The sequence below is a fragment of the Rhipicephalus microplus genome, chromosome 2 (assembly GCF_043290135.1).
Source record: "Rhipicephalus microplus isolate Deutch F79 chromosome 2, USDA_Rmic, whole genome shotgun sequence".
Lineage (NCBI taxonomy): Eukaryota > Metazoa > Arthropoda > Arachnida > Ixodida > Ixodidae > Rhipicephalus > Rhipicephalus microplus.
In genome coordinates, this window is record NC_134701.1 from 294,867,258 (window position 1) to 294,887,916 (window position 20,659).

The window sequence follows — 20,659 nt, forward strand, 5'->3', positions numbered from 1 at the left end:
GTCATTTTCAGTATCTTTTTATTTCTTGCATTTTCATATATATATAAATACGCATACATACACAGTGAGTGACGGCGACGCCAGTGGCAAAATCCAGTCAAGAGTGTCCATATAATTGCTATCGCAATAAAACAAAAAAAGTTATTCACTCGTAAACTTACATTGTTTTGCCCAACTTCAATGGAGCCTGCGGCACTTATTAATTGCTTTACTGGCTATATCTCTTTATAGAAACCTTGCATAATGCTTTTAAGAGGTTCAGCAAATTTCATTTGGTCATGTTGAACAGTTTTGCCCCACGGCCAGTACAACGATGGCTTGTACAGCAAAAAAAGTGGTTCTTGCTTGCATTATTTTCATTGCTATGCATACCGCTTCATACTAGGCTACTAGCTGTCTTTAGAAAGTGAAGTAACTCAAGCTTTGTAATACAATTCACATCAATACGGTGAGTGCAGTAAGCATAGTGCTTCAGCAAACAATGAATAAAATACCGAGTAGGTGCCACCAGAGTGGGACCGCCACTTTAAGAATATTGGCTGAAAAGGAAGACCAGCGAACCTGCTCACTCCTCCTTAGGCGGCAATGAATCTGCACACCAGACAGCTCAAGGACTCACAGACCGAGCCTCTGGATTGCCCTGGTCGAGCTGGGAGGACGATGAGAGATTTGAGCGCATGACTACTTAGAGAGATATTACGCTGTATTACAGGCTAAGCAGGAAAATTTGTCCTCCCGCACACTCGTCATTGAACAAAGAACAGGCGGTGGCGTGGAGCCAACTTCAGACCCATACGTTCCCTAGTCCGGTAACGATGAACCGCTGCGTGCCGAAACTTCATTCAGACAAGTGTAAATTTTCTAACAGGGCAGACTTGAGCCACATTCTCTGGGCCTACCCGCAGGCCCCCATGAGAGGCGAATTCCCAGATGGGAGTGGATGGAATCGCGAGAGTAATTATTGCAATTGCAATTATATGAATGCTGTCATCAGAGTCCAAACCAATAAGATCGCTTACGCATCGTCTGTTTTACGTGTGAGTAAAAGCGGGCTAGTGCTGGGGACGAACGCGGCTGAAGCAAATATGAAACGACCCAGCTGTCACCGTCGCGCGAAGGGCACATGCGATAACATCCCTCCGCATGTGAGGCCTGTCGTGAGTGTCGTCGCTTGTTTAGGAGTTATCTCGTCTGGCAAGGGACCATAGTACAGTCCCGCGGACCACTCGCCTTCGCCAGCTCAGCCTTCTCCGATCGTAGTCCAGACGCGGGCGCGTAACATGCACTCTTTTCAGCAACCCTTGCGGATGAGTAAAAAAAACAGAAAAAGAAAAGAATGTTGGAGGAAAAAACTTAGAATATGGGGGATGAGTGTTTCATAAGGAAGATGGGGATAAAATAGACAGTGAGAGAAGAAAATGGTCTAACTAAAACATAGGGAAAAGTGAAAAAGAAAGTTCTGGCTTGCGAAAAGGAAAAGCGCTGGTTAATCGTGGCAAACGGCCATTAGGTTCGATTAACCCTTGTGGAAGCACGGTTCAGCTTAGCTTTTTGAGGGAGCATGGAAAGGGGACGCATAAAGGAACGGTGCAGATAGTGTGTAGTGAGTTGTGGGCATGAGGACGCCCAGTTCCCCTTCCGGATAGGTGGAGGAGAGTGAAGGTCCGTCGCAGCATCACCCCCTGCCTCCTCCCTGTCCGCCCAGTCGCCGCTCTCCTCCCTATTATGTCAATGTAAAGGGCTAACTATACCCTACCCCCCACCCCCCTTCCACCCCGAAGGTTAACGTTCGCATGCCTAAAGGCGTGGGTGCATCCGTACAATGAAACAGCCACAAAGATGGGCACACATTCCTCGGTGCATGCGCCCGTTTGCTAACGCAGCCCGCGTGGTAAATGTAAAAAAACGCAGCCCGCGTGGTAAATGCGAACTAAGTTCTAGTCGGCATTCTTGCAAAACACAAACGTGAAACGAGGACGAGGTGGGGTCTTTTTTGTACGTCACTACTTACTCTAGCAAGTAATATCAAACGTAAACATTCGGCAGTTGTCTGTCTGGCTCGAAAACCAGTGCCGTGACGGGGCAGGGCGTTGGACGGCTGCGTGAATGTTCGAGTGCCCACTTCCTACACCGGGAAACAAAGAAATTCCAAGAAAAGATACGACAGTGCAGGAACAACCTCCGTCACTTGAACAGCGGAGTGCAGTGGCACAGCACTGTGAGCAGTCTGAGCACCATTACTTCCTGGAATGCTGGCACACTCAGCAGCCAGCAAAAGATCAACCCTACCACAGGGCCACAGCCCTCCCTCCACTACAATAAAGTTTTCTTTCTTTTTTTGTTAATGTACATGACCTTCAGAAACTGCACAGCCATGCGCGATTTCGCTGCTCCTACTCGACAGGCCATATGTTCTGGCGCTATTTTGGCATCTCGAAAACATGCATTGAACCGAGTTGAACATTGCTACATCGTTAAAAACAAAGAAGAACCCTTTTTACTACGAGGCCAGACCACTTTGCTCAAGTGGCCAGACAAAGCGCTGGACACGCAGGGTAAAACTGGATTTCCAGGAGATTTTCCTATGACCCGTACAACCGGAAGAAACATTCAAAATACCAGTTAATCCAGGAGACTTGGCAGGTATGGTAATAGAACACAACCAAGTGTCACGAAAGGGAGCCCCACGAGACTGGTTGAGGCTTTTCTGATGATGAATATGTAAAAATATGAACCGGAAATGGCAGTGCTGTCAATCATTTTTGCACAAAACAGACACAGAACGAAAGTACAAATGTAAGTCTCATTTTATCCAATAGGACGATTACAAAAGTTTCCAGACAACTTGGATTGTATTGGAACATAAGCACTGGCGCTGGAAAATCGAATCAGCCAGCTTTGTGTCTGACTTGCGCCAGTCTCGCAGCGACAGTTCGTGAAAATGACAACCAGTACCCCGCCACAAAACGACTCATCAAACTGCAACACCATCTAGCGTCCACTAAAGGAATTAACACAAATAAATTATTAAAGTTATCGTGCTCTTCAATTTCAAGCTTTGGAAAATGGTGCCTGCCAATACTGATTTTCACCTATGATAATTCTATATTTCTTCATGCCTGGAAAATATTTCTGAATAATCTCAGCTTGGCTATTGGCTATTCGCTCCTTTTTGTCCTTTCACGACATTTTATTCCGTTATGTCACAGAACGCTTACAAAATGGTCCCCAAGACTACAGCATGCGCATTTGAATTTCTAGCTGCTAATATAATTTGAATATTATTTATATTCACATTTGTGCTTAGAGGTCCCCCGATGAAAAACAATATTGCCAGGCCAGTGTAGTGACCCTACCTTCTTTGTAGGTGCCAACGTCCAGGTGAAGGTTCTGCATCTCGATCACCATGCTATGGTAAGCTTCGCTCACCAGAAAAGAGTGGTAATAGCGCTCCTCCAATGCTTGATACACTTCCTTCTGAGCTTGCAGGAATGCCTCAGGACCCTGGAAAGCAAACAATGCCACATTATTGCTCGGTAAGTTCCTTGCTGCCTGTAATGCTACATTCTGCAGAGAACACTGCAACTCTTGCACAGGAGCTTACCTAAGAATGTAACAAAGGCTACAAAAGACATGGTGCATTACAAATGCGAGTGTGTTTGAATACTCGCCACAGATGGCAAATGAACAGCTTTATGAAGACAAATGTCATGCGAGCTACTTGGCAGTCCAATGTTTGATGGTGGTTGAGCAGACTGCTTGGTTCTCACCAGTCTGCCCACCAGTAGATGCTCTATTACGTGCTTGAAGGCAGCTATGCTACATTTTTTGTAGATGATGAAAAAAACCTACAAAAGTGTAAGTGTAAGGGCTTGTTTTCTTTGTTAGACACAATATAACAATATCTTTGTTAGACACAATATAAGTGTAAGGGCTTGTTTTCTTTGTTAGACACAATAAAAGGAGTTCCTGCTTGGCTACCGGTGGCTCCGTACTTCTTGTCAGCTGGCGCTTCAGCGTCGTGCCCTGTGTTCCCCCTGCGGCACGTCCGCCGCACGATACAATAAGGGCTCATTTTTCCGTTTTCTGACACAATATTAATGACATCTAACAGACAATAATGCCAAGCAAAGTATACAGAAAGGTATTAGACCGAATTGTAATGTAAATGTGAAGAAAAAAAAGTCGGTGAAAAGATAACTTGCCGTGAGCAGGAACCGAACTTGCAACCTTCGAATAACACATTCGATGCTCTACCACTGAGCTACCACAGCAGCGATGCCCCCAGCCACTTTATTGGGTATATATGTGAATTTAAACGTGGGAGTGTCAGTCAGCGCCACCAGTAACTATGGCGGCGAGTGTGGCACACTCTTTATGAGCCTGTTTGGCGTCACGTAGCACGTGAACTTATTACAAGCTGGCAGCTGACCAATAGTCCCTCGTATACAAACGAATAGCACCAAGTCTGCCGGTACGAGACCCTCGTTAATGAATAAGAAAAAAAAGTGTATACGTAAGGGCTCGTTTTTCCGTGTTTTGACACAATATTATTGATATCTAACAAACAATCTTGCCAAGTATAATGATGTTATTAGAAATAATTGTAATGAAAATGTGAAGAAAGAAAAGTGGACAAAAAGACAACTTGCCATGGGCAGGGACTGAACCTGGGACCTTGGAATAACGCGTCCGATGCTCTACCAACTGAGCTACCACGGTGGTGATAACCTTGTCCACTTTTATAGGGTATGCTTGTGCATTTAAATGTAGAAGCGTCAGTCAGTGCCACCAGTAGCCACGACGGCGAGTTTAATACACTCTTTTTCGGCCTGTTTGGCATCGCGTAGCACGTAATCACATGATGAACTGGCAGCTGACCAATGATCTTTCGCATACTACCTTAAAGGGGCCCTGAAGCACTTTTTCAAGTAACCATGGAATGTATTCACTGGAAGAGCTTACTGCTTCACGAATTCAACCCCCAAAAATTTTAAGACTTCGTCCACTGCGAATGGAGTTACTAAGATTTGTTGCATGCTGCAATTGCATTCTCTCTTCTCTCGTCCCAATCAAAGCACTGGAAGCTAAGCAGGGAGGGATGGAAGGGGCAAAGAAAATACATCACCAGTGCTTTGTGACTTTGAGCACTTTTTCTCTCTCTCTTTTTTTTTTTTTTTGAATGAGCGGATTTTTCAATGTGATAGCAAGCGTGGACAAGTCGCGGCCTCCCGCGGCGGTCTCTGTAACGACCGAGCGTGCCATGTTCAAATCAGCCAATGGCTGATAGATGTGCTTTCTACGAGTGATTTTCGAGCACCTACCGTCATTTGTTGAGAGAAGAGAAAGTGATTTTTAGCAGACTTCGATAATTTATTGTGAAAGAGTGTTCCACGACGAGCGTAGAACACTCTTTTTTGGACTGTTTAGCATCACGTAGCACGTGATCATACGGGCTGGCAGCTGACGAATAATCTCTTGCACACTTCCCAAGGCACCAAGTAGGCCCGAACACTTTCCTTCATTCATAGTGAGGGTCTCGATCTGGCAGACTTGGTGCCTTCATGTAGTATGCGAGGGATTATTGGTCAGCTGCCAGCTCATACTATGATCACGCGCTACATGATGCCGAACAGACAGAAGAAGAGTGTTCCACATTTGCCATCATGGCTACTGGTGGCGCTGACTGACGCTTTCACGTTTAATGCACATACAATGTGGACATGTGGGGGGGGGGGGGGGGGGCATGCATTATTCCAAGGTTGCAGGTGTTGTGCCTGCCCATGGCAAGTTGTCTTTTCGTCCACTTTTCTTTCTTGGCATTTACATTACAGTTATTTCTAATAAAACCCCCTATACTTATCTTGGCATGATTGTCTCTTATATCTCATCAGTGACCGAAGCTAGAAAAATAAAAATCTTTTTAGTTTTCTCTTAATGTAAGGGGTCATCACACTGCACAGGCACCATCCCGACAGATTCCATTATTGGATGACTACATCTCAATTCTGTCTCCTAAACTGTCAGTTTGCACTCGCCCAACCTAACTAAAACCAAATATTCTCAGGTTTTGTGTGCCAATATGGAGAGATGTTACTGATTTATGTACTGCAATGAGAGACTACAGATACATGTCGAAAGTCATTGTCAACAGAAACTGCCGTAGTTGAACACTGTTAAATTAACTCTGTCTAGTGACAGCTTGTGAACACTAACATCCCTGCTCCTTCTAATTCTTCTCCCATGCCTGGCTCTGGTATGGAATCAGCATGCTCAGACAATACAGAAACATTGGCACAAACTTGTTGACATGAAATATGTGTTATATCCTGACCAAGGTTTAGGCAAGAACGAGGAGCCACCTACATGCCTCAACCACACGGCCAACAAGGGAGCCAACATGTTACACTTCAACAGCGATCACTGAAGTGATCATTGCATTTTGTGGGCTTCCTTTCCCATTACAGCAGCTCCACATTCTAGCTGTGGGACACGTCGGTTCCTTTGCGATAGAGACAATGAAGCCTCTTTCAAAGGGCTGATCAACCCTCAGCCGGAACGCGCTATCCCCTTTCCTGGCTCGTGAAATGGGTTACTTTCCCTCGGCGAAGGAGCAGCCCTCGTTGGGGAGAGGTCGGAGAAAACGAGCGTGCCAATGGGGATACACTTTCTTGCACCGGCCACCACAAAGGGAGGACAAACCCCATATTTCCCTGCGAGACAACGCAATCGACATCGAAGGACGAAAGCGTATACCCATTTGTCATCTTCCTAGAGGGAACAGTCCCTCTTTGCGACGTTCACGCGTTATTGCTAACGTAGCAATAAAGTGATCTTTTGTTGACCTAGCCTGTTGCCTTACTCGCCCAAACCCATCGTAGCTATGACTGGAGCTACGGGAATGCTAAGTACATATATGGGAATGCTAAGTACATTAAGGCAGCCTTTAAGAGTCGCTGTAGAGCTACAGTTAAACCTGGATATAATGAAACTGACAAAGTGTCAAAAAAAATTCATTAGAAACAGGTTTTCAGCATGAAAATTCACGAAAGAAAGTCACAAATTAAACAAAAGAACAACTGGAAGCATAGCTTACCCAAAGCATTTTTTAGAAGCAAAAAACTGCATTATTTTGCTCTAGGGCTTGCTCCTGAGGAATGGTAATATCGAACGTTCATAGAGCACATCAACGAAACAGAACATTGTCATCGACTAGTTGTGGCTTCCAAACTGGGCGCCGACAGTGTGTTGGCGGCGCCAATCTCGGAGGCCACTATTTATAAACGGCAAAGCACGTGAGGAGTTGACGTCCGAAGATCTGTCGTTAAGACTGTGGTCTCAGACAGTTTCCATCAGCGCCTAATCTGACATGCACTTGGTAGTGAGTGACAACACGATTTTCCACAATAAAAAAAAACACGAAGCTGCACATCCTGGGGAGCTGCTCAATGTGCGTGCAGTGAAAATATGCGTGGGTGCAAGGCATCGAAAACAAAAAGCGAAAGACACGGATATTACGAAAAATTATGAAAGGTGCTCCTCATATGCGGCACCACAGAGTGCGGCGCTAACTCGAAATGTCGGGTTTAGCATCTCAAAACCACCGTATGATTATGAGAGACACTATAGTGAAGGACTCCAGAAAACTCGAAATGTATCGACTCGGAGCAAAATTATTTTTTAGGGTTGTCACCTGGTGCCAAGTTAATGAAATGCAGTTCAGAGACTTCTGCAACAACGAAAGAGGTGCAACAACGAAAGAGGTGCTTACAACACAAAAACATTGCTTTTTCAAAGAAGCACTGGCATCAAATTTCAAAATTGAGATGCTCGGTGTGTGTGGCCGTCTTGGCCAAACTTTAATCACCTCCGTCGCGTGGATGTTAATGTATTTTGACGGCAAACAGCATCCGAGAGTTTAATGGAAAATCGAGTGCCCTGCAACATCAAGACTAGTGCTATGCGTTCGATGTGATACATTACACACATACCATACTGAGTGACAATGCGCTAGTAGCAATGTCGTCTACAATCTGAGTGTCCTTATCTTGGCGCCCAATGGGCGTCGAATCCTGTAAACACACTCACTCGTCATGTCTGATCTTCGTCGTACTGCTTTGAATGACTTCGTGAAATTACCAAGATGCAAACCACCTAAAAACAACGGTGAAAGAAAAGAGGATGTTTCAACGTGTGCTTGTCAGTCAGCATGTCAGGGAATGGTTGTGAGTTGTAGTTGTCTAGTTAGAAGCCCGGAAAAAAACGCAATAAGGGTCTTTTGATTACACGCATGCACTATGTGCACATATGTTACACGCCAGCACGACCACAAGCTATCAAAGTGGAGTAGCATATGAACAGATATCATCGCTAACAGGTAACACACAGGTATAATTAATAGTGAATTTTAGTTTGTCCAAAGACTTCTTTGAGTCCACGTATTAATGTGTTACCACCACCACAACCGCGAGAGGCAGAATAGGTGGGGCCATCTGCTGGCGCAAAAAAGAACCTGGCAAACAGAGAACGTATTCTATTTATTCGCTGGTATGCATTCCCGATACCGATATTTCACTGACCCTTTGCGTATATACTTTAATTCGCTGCATGCCAGAACACAACAATATATTTACAGAAAATGCATGTGTCAAAAAGACTATATTCAGAGCAATATCCTTTGGTTGTTGATGTTGAAAATTCGTTACATTAAGCGTGTTATTTTGTTACATAGGGGTCACAAATACATGTGATTCTATGTAGTGACAGCTGGGAATGCAAAACCTCATAGTATCGAGGAATTCGCTACACGGGGCTCTTTGTAGGCATGTTTAACTGTACAACATGCTCTGACAAAGAGAAACTCTAAAAATGGAAGCTGTAATTGAGCCACGTGCTGTGACCATCAGAATCTCATGCTGTGACCATGACCTTTGGCTAAGAAGCCTTCCCGAACTTGGTCTTTTGATTTTGAAATGAACGCATCACATCAGTCAGTGATGAAGGAAAAGTTCTTGCCTTGTTGGCCATAATGAAGGCCTCTATGCCCTTGAGGACGCCTTTTGAGAGTCGAATCCCAGGACGCGGTCGCTTGATGTACGTCTGGTAAATCTCGTTGCCCAGCTGATGCCATTCATCCTGCATCATAAAATGATCCCAACAAATAAGACAACAGCCGGAGGCATGGGTGAAGACCACAACTCACTTTGCTGGAGAGTTTCATGTTCTCTATGTCTTGCCAAAACCTGGCATGGGCAAAATTAATTTTCATCTCATGTCATGCAAATCAGCACTGCCAAAGGAAAAAGAACATGAGGCACTTACAAGAGCAGTGACTTCCCCAACTCTTCCCCCTGCAAGAATCGTGCCAGGTATTCTCGACATACAGGCGACTCCATGAGAACCGAAAATGCAAACACCTGGAGGGAGACGATCAAGAAAACGGAAAATGGTGAGCCATACGAAAAAACAAAGGAAAGAAAGAGAAGCGGACCTTGCGTCCTGGAAGACTTTCTTGCTCTTCCGAAGGTGAGTCTAAGCCACCTACTAGCTTGAGCTGTTTTTCACATCGTGCCTTAGCATATGTCAGCTGAAAGAAAAAGATAACATCAGCAATGACAAAGCAGGAGGGCTACAGCACTTCCTTTGTGTGGTCTTTGTTTTTTGCTTTTTCACTATGTACCAGCACAGACTCCTTAACATGGCTTAATGCTGACTGACTCATCTACTTGGGTTTTAAAGGGCCACTCACCAGGTTTGACAATTTTGAGCTGACAAGCGCAATGTGTACACGAGGCCTTTATGATCACGTCTGCCAAAATTTGCAACGCTACGCGCCGTAAAAATGGGTCAAATTTCAAGATGAACGCTGCTTCCCCTCCCTTCTGCGGGTGCGCGCCCAGAGAATGAGGCCATGACGTGTACGTATGAATGGCCCTACGTACACGGCAATGCAGTGACGTTGGTCCTCTACATAGACGACTCTTCTCTGACATTGCAAACAGTGGCACATGACATGGTGAAAATTATTTAACACAGCATGTGTAGTTCATGTGATTTGTTGCTTGAAGAGATTAATAAAGGTCTAGATAAATAATGAGACACAATAAGGGAATGTGAGCGCCTTTTTTCCATTTTTCTCCCATGAATTGCAACGAGATGCAGGGCTATTGTGTTGGCGTTTCGCATGCGTTCGTGTCCTCGTGGTCAGCTCATCGAGCAGACGACCGCCGTAGAACGCTCCTACACGTTCGCACACTCATTGTGCTCATCTAGTCTAGCGCGTCTAAGCCAGCGTTTCCAAACCATCCCGCAGAAACAGGCAGAAGGCCACAAAAGAATGCTGGTCAACAAACCAACGCCGTTCGCGTGCTCGGGAGTTGGACTTGTTTGGGCATGTCAGGCGCACGTGAGCTCTTGGTCGGAGGCTGGAGAGGATGGGGAAGAGATTTGGCTTGCGAAGGTTACACGGAGGAGCGGCAAGGATGTCGAGCTCCCCTTTTCCCATCCTCATTTCGCACCGCTTCAAAAAACCCGTTTTCTCCGCTCATGATGAGACGATTAAAAAAAAATTTATGGCAAAATATTCCTCATCGGACACCTAACCACTTCCACTGTCTAACTAAAATTTGGTATGGGGATGGTGAGTGGCCCTTTAAGGAGCTATGAATGCCTAGGTGTCACCTTTTACAACACGATACCACAAAACGATACTATAAATAAACCTTCACCCTTCAGCCTTTTGAGGCACTGAAAAATTTTTTTTCCAATGTAACGTTACTAGGCTACAATTCCCTAATAAGGCTTGAGCTGGAATACACATGCAGAGTCTTGGATACTTGCGCAAAAACTAAAGCCAGCATATTTGAAAAAATTTGACAAAAAGCAATTTAATTTATATTTAATAAATTCTTAGTATCCAATTCCCCATCAAGCTAATCGAAATTAAGAACATCCAACTGCTCAAATCTAAAAAAACTAAGTCACAAATCCAGTAACTTGGACTCCTATATTAATTTAAACTAACAACTGATTCCTAGGCTAATTTCTGTATCATGTGGGTTCTCGTTGTGGAGAGCTCCACGCTCTTGGAGTGAACGAACACAGCAGACGCAGTCGGAATGGACTAAAACAACACGCATTTATTTAACTGCTTTTAGAATGACAATATTGCCAGTTGAATTAATATACACCAATCGTGATCAACACGCTAAACAGCCTAACACAATATTACACAACATAACAAACACAATAACACACACGAGGCGGTTTCGCCACCGCCTGTCTTACCACGAGGGCCCATTGCAGACAGCCCGCGGTTTCATCCACCGCAGGCCCACCGCTAGAGACAACCCATTCGCGGCAATCACCACCCACAAAAGAGGACCGCCCATATCTCGGGCGCCGCCACCCAGGCCTGCCGCCAGGCGTCACTGCTGGCGCTACCCACTAACCATGATGACGATGATGGCAATAAATGCTTGAGCGCACAATGCCACCTACTACTCGATAGTTGTGACCCCCGAATGCGGCCTATGTGCCAAACATCTGCGCCACGAGGCGCGAACAACTTTACAAGGGGTGTTAGTAGTGCTCCCACAACCTATCGCAGCTACCTTACTTCTGAGCTGGTTCTGTGAAGTCCAAAGGCAGATCAAAAAAAGTTGCTTCCAACATAAACTGTGCAGACACCAGAATGCCAAACTCATCCAGCTTTCCCCTGTAATGTGATCTCTACTTCTCTGAAACAAGGCACCTGTTGCTGCATGGCCAAGTTCATTGGAAGCATTTGAGTTGACTAATTTCACCGGGACACTTGCATGTTCACTCCCCAAGTGTCGGTGAAGTGAATCTTTCTTGTGTGAGTTGCTCATTTATGATACTTTTTGAGTGTGGTGATAGCTAGGTTTTCTTATGCACTATAGGAGTTCTGCCCAAGTCAGAAACAAATGGCAGCACGTCACATTTTAGTTGTTGGAAGCCTGCAGTAGAAGTTACAATCTCACTATGCCACACATTTCAAATAGTTGAAGATGTTCAGTGATTTTTGGTGATAAGTTACACTTGCATGTTTTTCGGTGGTTTCTATTAACTTTTCAGCCATACTCGTGATAAAGTTGCAATCACTGGTCAGTGCTATCCAGACCTTTGAAAATATTTTGTGGCCACACCTTCAGCTGCAGGTGTCTTTTGTGTTGGCAGGCATGCGATAACTAGTGGCAGCACTCCTTGTTGTCGACTAGTACAGCCACAACACTGTATTTTCCAAGCACATTTTAAAATTTCTCTGGAGCTTGTTACAAAAAAAAGGAGCCCTCCGTTAGTTCTAAAGCACCTATTTGCGCTTTGCATAGAATGATGGGATAATTTTAGCATGGGTCTAAGCAAAAATTATTTAGCAAGTCACTACATTGCTGCTGACAGCACCAGCGTGAAGTGGCTCACCACAACTATTACAGACAGAAATGACGGCAGAGCAAGTGAGATTGTATAAATGTAACGTCATTGTGGCGAGCCATCAGATCACCAATGCGTTTCTTCTTTGTGCTTTTTAATAAAACCCCAAATAGAAACAACAGAGGCTGCCATTTCGACTCCGAGACTTTCACAGGTCAGACTTCTCTTTCTTGCTTCTTCTTACTTCTGTACGTTTCCACATGTGTGGAAGGAGTGTTTTTGAAGACATGCATGTTATACTGATGACCTTTGTAGTTTGCTGGGTGGTACCACCCACAAGGGGTCATTGTATGCTTCATCAGTCTGAAGAACCTGCTCAAGTTCTGACATTTCTTACTATGGCAGCAATGGTGTGCAGGCCTCCCCTATGTCAGCATTAGGGCTCTTTTAAACACAGCGAGTGAAATGGGACCCCGCAAAAATCAAGTGGAAGGTGACCAAATAACTTGCCATTCTTGCTGCACTAACGTGTTCCCACCAGTAAACAACGGGGTGCCCCTTTAAAAGAAGTGATCGATTTGGGTGTAGATGATGAACTTACTTTGCTAGAATAGAGGTATTCTTTTGTTTCCTTGTACTCTTAACTGAATGCACATCCTACACCTTGTAATAGTATTGCTGTCCTTTGTCTAGCGAACCATATTCCCTGTATGCATCATTTGGACCACATTTTCCAAAGACGAAAAATAGCAAGATGCATATTTTTGTTGGTATCAATCCCTGAAAAAAATGGATTGAAGCCAAAGCAGTATTCAGTGCCGTGATCGACCAAAGCCACTTTGCTGCAGCTCCCAAGGCAGCCAAAATCTTGCTTTGTAGCAGCATAAAAACCTTTGGAGCAGTTACCAAGATCAAATTTTCTAAAGCATATTGTCTTCTCTAAGCTTCATCAGTTGCACTACCAGTGTAAAAAAATAATATGTCCACTAATACGACACACTTTTATTTAGAATACCCCAAATTATCTTACTGCTCGTCGTTCTCTGCAGAGAGCCCAGAGTTTCTTTAGCGACGTGACCTCAAGCCACCTAGCATTTTTTTAAAATTCCTTTTTTTTTTAATGAATATGGCCATCCGTGATGCTTCAGTTATAGTGCTGGAAGCAGAATCTGTACAACATTTTTTGTACTCTGCAATCCAGGAGGACAATTCTGATGACGTTCTTAGTTTTAGCACCTAGGGTTCGCTGCGTGGTCAAGTTGTGCTTTACGAGGAAAATTCTAAGCTTAATAAATGATTCTCTCTATATATATAAATCAGGCTTTGTGAGGCTTCATATCTAACACTGCCAAGTTTTCACAGACAACCTGCAGCGACAGTCGCGAAACAGAACCGTGATACCTGAAGCTGGGATATCATGCTTTCTCAGCACCGTTCACTGTAGTGAGTGCTACTATTGATAAACTATGGTTATTACATGGTCAGACACAAATCGTACACACTGCACAAACAAATAGCACAATATTTTTAAAACAAACCAACTATAACATGTGGGAATCGAGAGCGCTCTCCTACCTGACGACTCATTCCCCAGCTGCTGCGCGCGCGACGACAGCATAATTCGGGCGCGCAAAAGCACTGGCATCCGCCAAGATGCCTGCCAGGGCGCCTCTTGGTTTGGGCCAGTCAACCGTCGGCTCCTTCCCGCGATGGCATGTCCGGGCACGCTATGCTGGTGCGCTGCGCGGGCCTACGTCACAACACAGAGCCATTTCCCTTTGGGCCGCACGTGACATCCTCTTCTCCTACGAGCTGTGTTGCGCCCGACGATTCGCTCGTCGCTGCAGATGCTCTCAGGCCTCCATGAGACGTTGACGCGCTGCTTAGCAGGCGGCTACTCGTTCGTGCGTTCGACTTCAGCCCTTGTGCGGGAGTCGTCGCGCCATAGGCAAGCGTACTTGCTCGGTCTTGCGGAGTACCCTATACGGCCTGCAAGCCCGTGAGTGTCGCACTGTGCTGCATCTTGGGTTAATAATAAACACGTTGTTATCCTGCCTCGTGTCTGGTTTCTGCGCCGTGCCGGAGAAATCGACGAACCCAGCCGCAGCGTCTTCGCACGCAGCGGCAGTGGAGGACGTCGCATCCCTACACGGTTGCGCTTAGTAGGTAAGCCTTGTGCTACCTATCTCCACATAACTGGCGCCCAACTTGGTTTCGGCATGTCTTCAAGAGCAGACCTCTTCGAGGCTCTCGTTCCTGTGGCGACGGACTTGATCTCGTTCGAGGCAGATGGCTGCAACAGCACGGGGTACGGCCCTCTCGGCGACCCTCTGCTTTTGTTCACCAAGAGAGATCCCTTTTTCGGGGCCCCCTACGGTGATGCGAGTCGCTTGAACGAGTACCCCAGTCCTAGCCAAGCCAGTAACGGGCTGTATCAGCTGTTTGAGACTCACGCGCTTACAGGCCCGTCCCCGGCGCAGTCTCCGCTCGCTGGCTTTACCCCGTCAGCAGCAAGGTTGACCGCTCAAATCGCCGCACCCAGTCCTTCCTACCGGGGGCACTCAGGTGTTGGCGGGAACGCGCTTACTGACTCGCCGTGGCCACGAGCACAAAGGGTTGACGATGTCGTTTGAGAGCCTGCTCGCTTAACCGACAACGTCGCCGCGTTCACTGACGCTCGCTGGCCTGAGACTCGCGCGGACGACGCTTTCGACGGATGTGGGCCAGCGCGCTCCACTGTGGACCTATTCGCCAGTAGCGCGAGGCCTCAAGCCCCAGTCGGAGCGCAAACCCTACCTTCCTCCATGTTGTGTACTGGCCCTTTTTGGTCGGACGCGCATGTTGGGGAACAGGCGCGCGCATCTGTTACGGCCGCGCCCGCGTCGGAGCAGTCACCGCTGCACGCAACTGCGGCGCAGCTCCTAAACCTTCTGTTGGAAGCGGTGCGCTCGCAGCCTTGTGCTTTAAAGGGAGACCCCGAGTCCCCTCAGCCAAGCGTTCGGAGTAGCTTAAGGGTACCTCTGCCTGAGTACAGCGGTTATTCGAATCGCATCAGCGCCACAGAGTACCTCGATGCACTGCACCGCTATCAGCAGGCTACACGGCTGAGCTACAGCTTTATGCTAGGCTCTGTTTTGCCCGTGTCACTGACAGCCCAAGGGGTGAGGTGGTACCGGCTCATCGGCCACCAAGCTCGCTCGATGGAGGAGTTTAGGGTGCTCTTCCATAGCGAATTCCTTCCTCCTGAATGCGAGCGCCGCATGCGTCGCGAGTTAGAGCTTCGAACACAGCATCCCGACGAATCTCTTCTCGAGTACCAACGGGTCTTCCCTACACCTGCAGCAAAAGTGGCACGTATGGGCTCGGGAAAAGTGACCTCAAGGGAGATGCGTTCGCCCCGAAGGGAATCCAACCGCTTCGGCAGTTGACGTTGAATCGGCAAAGAGTGCGGTTGTCAGTGTCACGAGTCTCACATAGGCAACGAGCATGAAGTGTCCCGCTCAACGAAATGAGGTTGGCTGGGGCGTCTACCGAAACTGGTGAGACAATCAGCGGCATCCTGTTAACTACCCTACGTTCACCACGAGCTGGCATAATTTATTTGGAACCTCCTATTGCGATTCTTTTTCAGCCATTATTTTATTATATTATACACAGCTTTATATACTCAGCTTGTGTGCGCCGCACCGCACAAGATGCTCGGAAGCGAGAGCATGATCTTTTTGCAATTTCTATTTGTGTCTCTTTTAGTTTCCATCATGCCCACTTACTTTAGTAACTTTCCATATTGAGTCTGCCTGTACCTGTCGCAGTGTTCTTTAGAGCATAGTTTATTCGATAGCTGTTCTTTTAATCTTGCCCATTCAAGGGGCTATGGTAGGGTAAACCATCCCAAAAATTGAATTTGCAATTTTTACACCAAAAAATCCACTCCGCTCTGAGGAACAAACCTCTGGAAGCCCGATGTCGAGTGGCCGCTCTAAGTGGTTTAAATGCCGTGCACTCTCTGGTGTAAGCAGTATGCGCATGTAAAACTTAGTTTTTTTCAAATTACGTTTTTTGTACATTTTTCAACTTAATGTACTCTTTCACAAAAAGTAATAAATCGATTTCGATGAAACTTTCTACGCGTGAGCTCGAATAAGTTAGACACAATCTGAATTTTGAAAAATTATCGAATTCATAAAAAGTGAAGCTGTAAAAAAATTACACAACAATACGCACCTTCCATGACATTGTGCAAGCAGTCTTTTTATTTTTTTTTACCACGACTATATAAAAGATGTAATAAATTTTTTAATTCAGATGTAATATATGAGCCTCTACAACAACACGACTTAATATGGTTACATACCTTTCGGTAGTTGCACAGGAAAGGTACATTGAATAGGTGAACCCCCTTTAAAAATTGGGAGTGGGCCATAAGAAGAAAAGCAACCTACACATAAAGAAAGGGTCACTTGATACCCAGTGAGATTTTTTTGCGAGCATGTAAAATTTTATGGGAATACTTGCAGCCGTTTCTAAGATATTACGCTAAAACTGACATATACCATTTACCTTACCATACCCCCATTAGGATTTTCCTCTTAGCTGATTTTTGTTGATGACTAAAATGTGGTGTTTAACATCACAAAACCACAATATGATTATGAGAAACGCCGTATTGGAGAACTCCAGAAATTTCGACCACGTGGGGTTCTTTAACCTGGAGCCAAATCCAAGCAGATGGGCCTACAGCAGTTTTGCCTCCATCGAAAATGCCGCCGCCGCAGCCAGGATTCGATCCCGTGACCTGCGGGTCAGCAGTCGAGTACCTTAGCCACTAGATTACCACGACGGGGCAGCTGATTTTTGTTAACTCCTGCCAATGCCATGTCTTAATTAAATGCTTGTTTGTTTGCAATGAAAGGTTCCCGTTTACTCCATGAGTACGTGAGTCCGACCCAAACATCACAATACCCTGTTTCCCCGCTTTGGTTCAGCACTACCAAAGCTACGGGGTGTAAGAAATCCACACGCTGACGCAACAAAATGTAGTCACACATACAAGCGCTTTTATGTCACCAGAGTTGGCTGGAATTAGCGTTTCTTTGGTGTGTTTTATGCCAGGTTGATACATGATATGTTTATTCTTCTTCACATTTATTTCTTACGAATTCAATTATTTACGTCGGTTACCGCAGTTAACTGTTTTTACAAATCAACATGGCAGCCCTTAATGCAGAAGTAACCGCCCACTTCGATCCGGACTTGCTCTTGCTACATGTCCACTGCACTGATAGCAGTAAATAAATCATGAAATCAGCCATCAATTTGTTTCATCTCAATCTGGAACTGAAGCATCAGGTACGTTTTGTCAATATTAGCGAAATATGCTGCTTGCTGAACCGCACCTGCTGAGCTTAACGTGCCGAGGCAGTGATCGGACTGCGTCGTCAGACCAAGAACGCAGGATCTCCAAATATCGAACTGACACCTCCCACAACATTCCCTGCTGTTCGAATCGTCCTTAGGCGGAAACAAAAAGGAGAGAAAAAAAGCGTTGCAGCCAAAAAGGAGAGAAAAAGAGCACTGCAGCGGGATACGCGAAGAAATTCGTCGACGGAGAAACAGACATACGAGAGCCACGAACAGCATCGGAGAGAAACTGCCTCAAAGTGAAATTATCCGCCAGCCTGGCATTCTACCGATCTTCACCAGAGCAACAAATTCACGCTTCTTCAAGTTCCCAGTGTGATTGCTTGTTTAATAACCTTACTGCATTTTCAAGTTAATAAAGTAGCCATAATAACCACAATTCGTTAAGCAGACACCTTGAATCTCACGAATAGTTCCTATATATATATATAGGTGACCGTCTAGTACTACAAAATTATCCGACCGATCTTCTTAACATCGTCATGCTGTAAGCTTATCGAACACATAATAGCTCATAAATTAAATCTGTTATTTAGAGTGTTTCATGTATGCTCACCCTGCTTGGACTTTTTGTCCGCAGTATTCTATAAATAAAATAAATAAAAAATACAAAGAGCAGACGACATGGCACAAATGAATACATGTGAAGGGTCTAAGCACCCTTCTTATTGGCTGAGGGATTTGCAGCCTCCACAGTGCTGAAGGGAACTTCTGAAACAGAGTATACACGTGCAACCCCACATGGGTCGACCAGCCTACATGAATTTGCAATGCACCACTTCGAGCTTTTTCAGGCATCGCAAAGCCGAAGCGTAATGTGGAAGCCTGTGAGTGTGTCGCACACCGCTGTTAGATCGACATACCTGCCAACAGAGAAATTCGTAAAACCCCCGAGCGGGAAAAGGGGGGCGAAGGATTACCGACAATTTTTTTTTTAATTTGTAAATGTGATGGGTCTGCCTTTTGCAACAAGCATAATCGCCCAAGTTTTGACGCGAAATATTCAAATCGACGAGCTGAATTATTGTTCCCCATTTTTGACACCAAAAAAAAACCCAAAAAACATCGCGGAAAACAAGAGGGGGGTCCCAAATGCAAGCGCTAACATCGGTGTTGAGGTCTCATAATGGCTTGGAGTGGCCGTACACACGAGGGTAAGGTTTCCCACTAAGGTGAGAGTCACAAAGGGGGAGTGGAGCGCAAATGCTAACCGAAGTTTCATGTTGTCAAAACCAAATAAGAAAAAAATCGATTTCCATCAAAACAACTCGCGTATGTCTTCACACATGAAGGGTCAAAGCTTTGGCTTTGCTCACTACTAAGTTTTTTGGACAGAAACGCCAAAACTCTTCTATTCTTTTTTTTTTGTTGTTTTTACCGCCTTTCGTCTACCACTGCGTCAGCCACGTGCCCTCAGAGCTCATATATCGATCACTATGGCATCGCTGCAGCCAGGATCTTGTGCACGGCGGTTTGGCAAATTGTGGTTTAGTTTTCAATCTACGACCCTTATAGTGCTTTAGTTTTCAATCCACGAGCCTTCAAAACTAAGACATTTTATGCTATCTATAGTCCCGACTGCCACGGTTTTGTTAACAGAGTTTCTGAAAAGCAGCTTTGACTGGTCCAGTGTTGGCCGTGTGCGCACTTTCGGAATTCTGTCAGTCAGTCACGTCGTCGCCATTCACGAGCATGTTGAACGACCTCGGTTTCGTCCACAGTGGTTGTGGCAACAACAATCACACGCACTATAGAGGACAGTGCATGTGCTGGTCGCACACATACTATCAAAGCTTCGAGCACATAGCTCTCAATCAGTCTTCGTTTGAAGGTTTCAGCACTAAAGTTCACATCACACGTCGCGATTAGGAAAAGTGTTCCCAACATTCGAATTTTGGCCCAATGGACACATGAATTTGGTTGGGGAATTTCACAAATTCATATCCGCCACGGTTTCGCATCACTGAGACTCTGCTGTATGTTTAGATGAACGCCACTCAAATTTGTTTATAATAAAATGCAGTGGGCTCGCAAAAGGCCTGGAATGAACTGACCTGAATTTTTATCAATGCAGCCAGATCTTGCACACAAATTTCGATTTCCTGGAGATTTTCATGGCAACCGTACAAACAGAAGAAACTATCGAAATCCTGGAGTCTTCCGGACAATGCGGGAGACTTGGCAGGTATGTGATGATGATAACGCCAATACATATTGTTCTCTCCTGGTGGCGGAATATAGCACAATGCCATTTTTGTGGCCTCCGCGACTAGCTACGGCAATGCGCCGTAGCCAATAGCGGAGGCCATGCTATTTCGCTAACTTTATTTTTTTATCGAAAATAAAATATTTTTTGTAAAATTTCAGGCAAGATTTGTAAAATCATAACTGCAGTCAAAATTCGTACATTTTATGGGAAAAGCTAAAGATTTGGCAAGTATGGATCGGTGGGGCCTCGCTCGAAGTGTGTGACATGAATGCACTACCAATTTTATGTTAAGGCTTCAAGGCTCTTACATTGCATGTCGCTTTAGAACTATTTTGCCAAGACCAATACTGCCAGAGCCACTGATGACAAGATGCTTCAACACCTATGTTTTTCATGTATCACATACAAAGGCAAAGCCTTAATACTGAGGAGCAATGACAAAACCAAATTATCAGGCCAACATCAGCTCAGTGCTTTGGTAGGATTCCACGAAAGATTAATTATTTAACACCCATTGGCCATGCCAAACTGCTAAGTACCACTGTCGCGAATAAAGGAGAAAAAAGGGGCATGGGTACAAGCATGAGCCAGCGTCAGGGTCTCCTTCTTCGTCTCTCAGAACCACTGTGTCAGCTT

The 20,659-nt window shown here is 45.4% G+C and overlaps 1 protein-coding gene across 8 annotated transcripts in view; it reads right to left on the reverse strand.

The window, feature by feature from the left end:
• LOC119178350 (sorting nexin-25) overlaps window positions 1-20,659 on the reverse strand; it is a 141,337-nt gene that overhangs the window by 99,943 nt on the left and 20,735 nt on the right. For all 8 annotated transcript variants that reach the window (XR_012888420.1, XR_012888422.1, XM_075882289.1 and 5 more), the window contains 5 exons: window positions 9,491-9,586; window positions 9,322-9,416; window positions 9,203-9,242; window positions 9,016-9,135; window positions 3,357-3,504 (listed from right to left, as the gene is read on the reverse strand). Coding sequence is in view for 6 of the 8 variants with exons in the window: in XM_075882289.1 (XP_075738404.1) it covers window positions 3,357-3,504; window positions 9,016-9,135; window positions 9,203-9,242; window positions 9,322-9,416; window positions 9,491-9,586 (499 nt within the window). In the remaining 2 variants the exon portion in view is untranslated. The remainder of the gene's footprint in view (window positions 1-3,356; window positions 3,505-9,015; window positions 9,136-9,202; window positions 9,243-9,321; window positions 9,417-9,490; window positions 9,587-20,659) is intronic.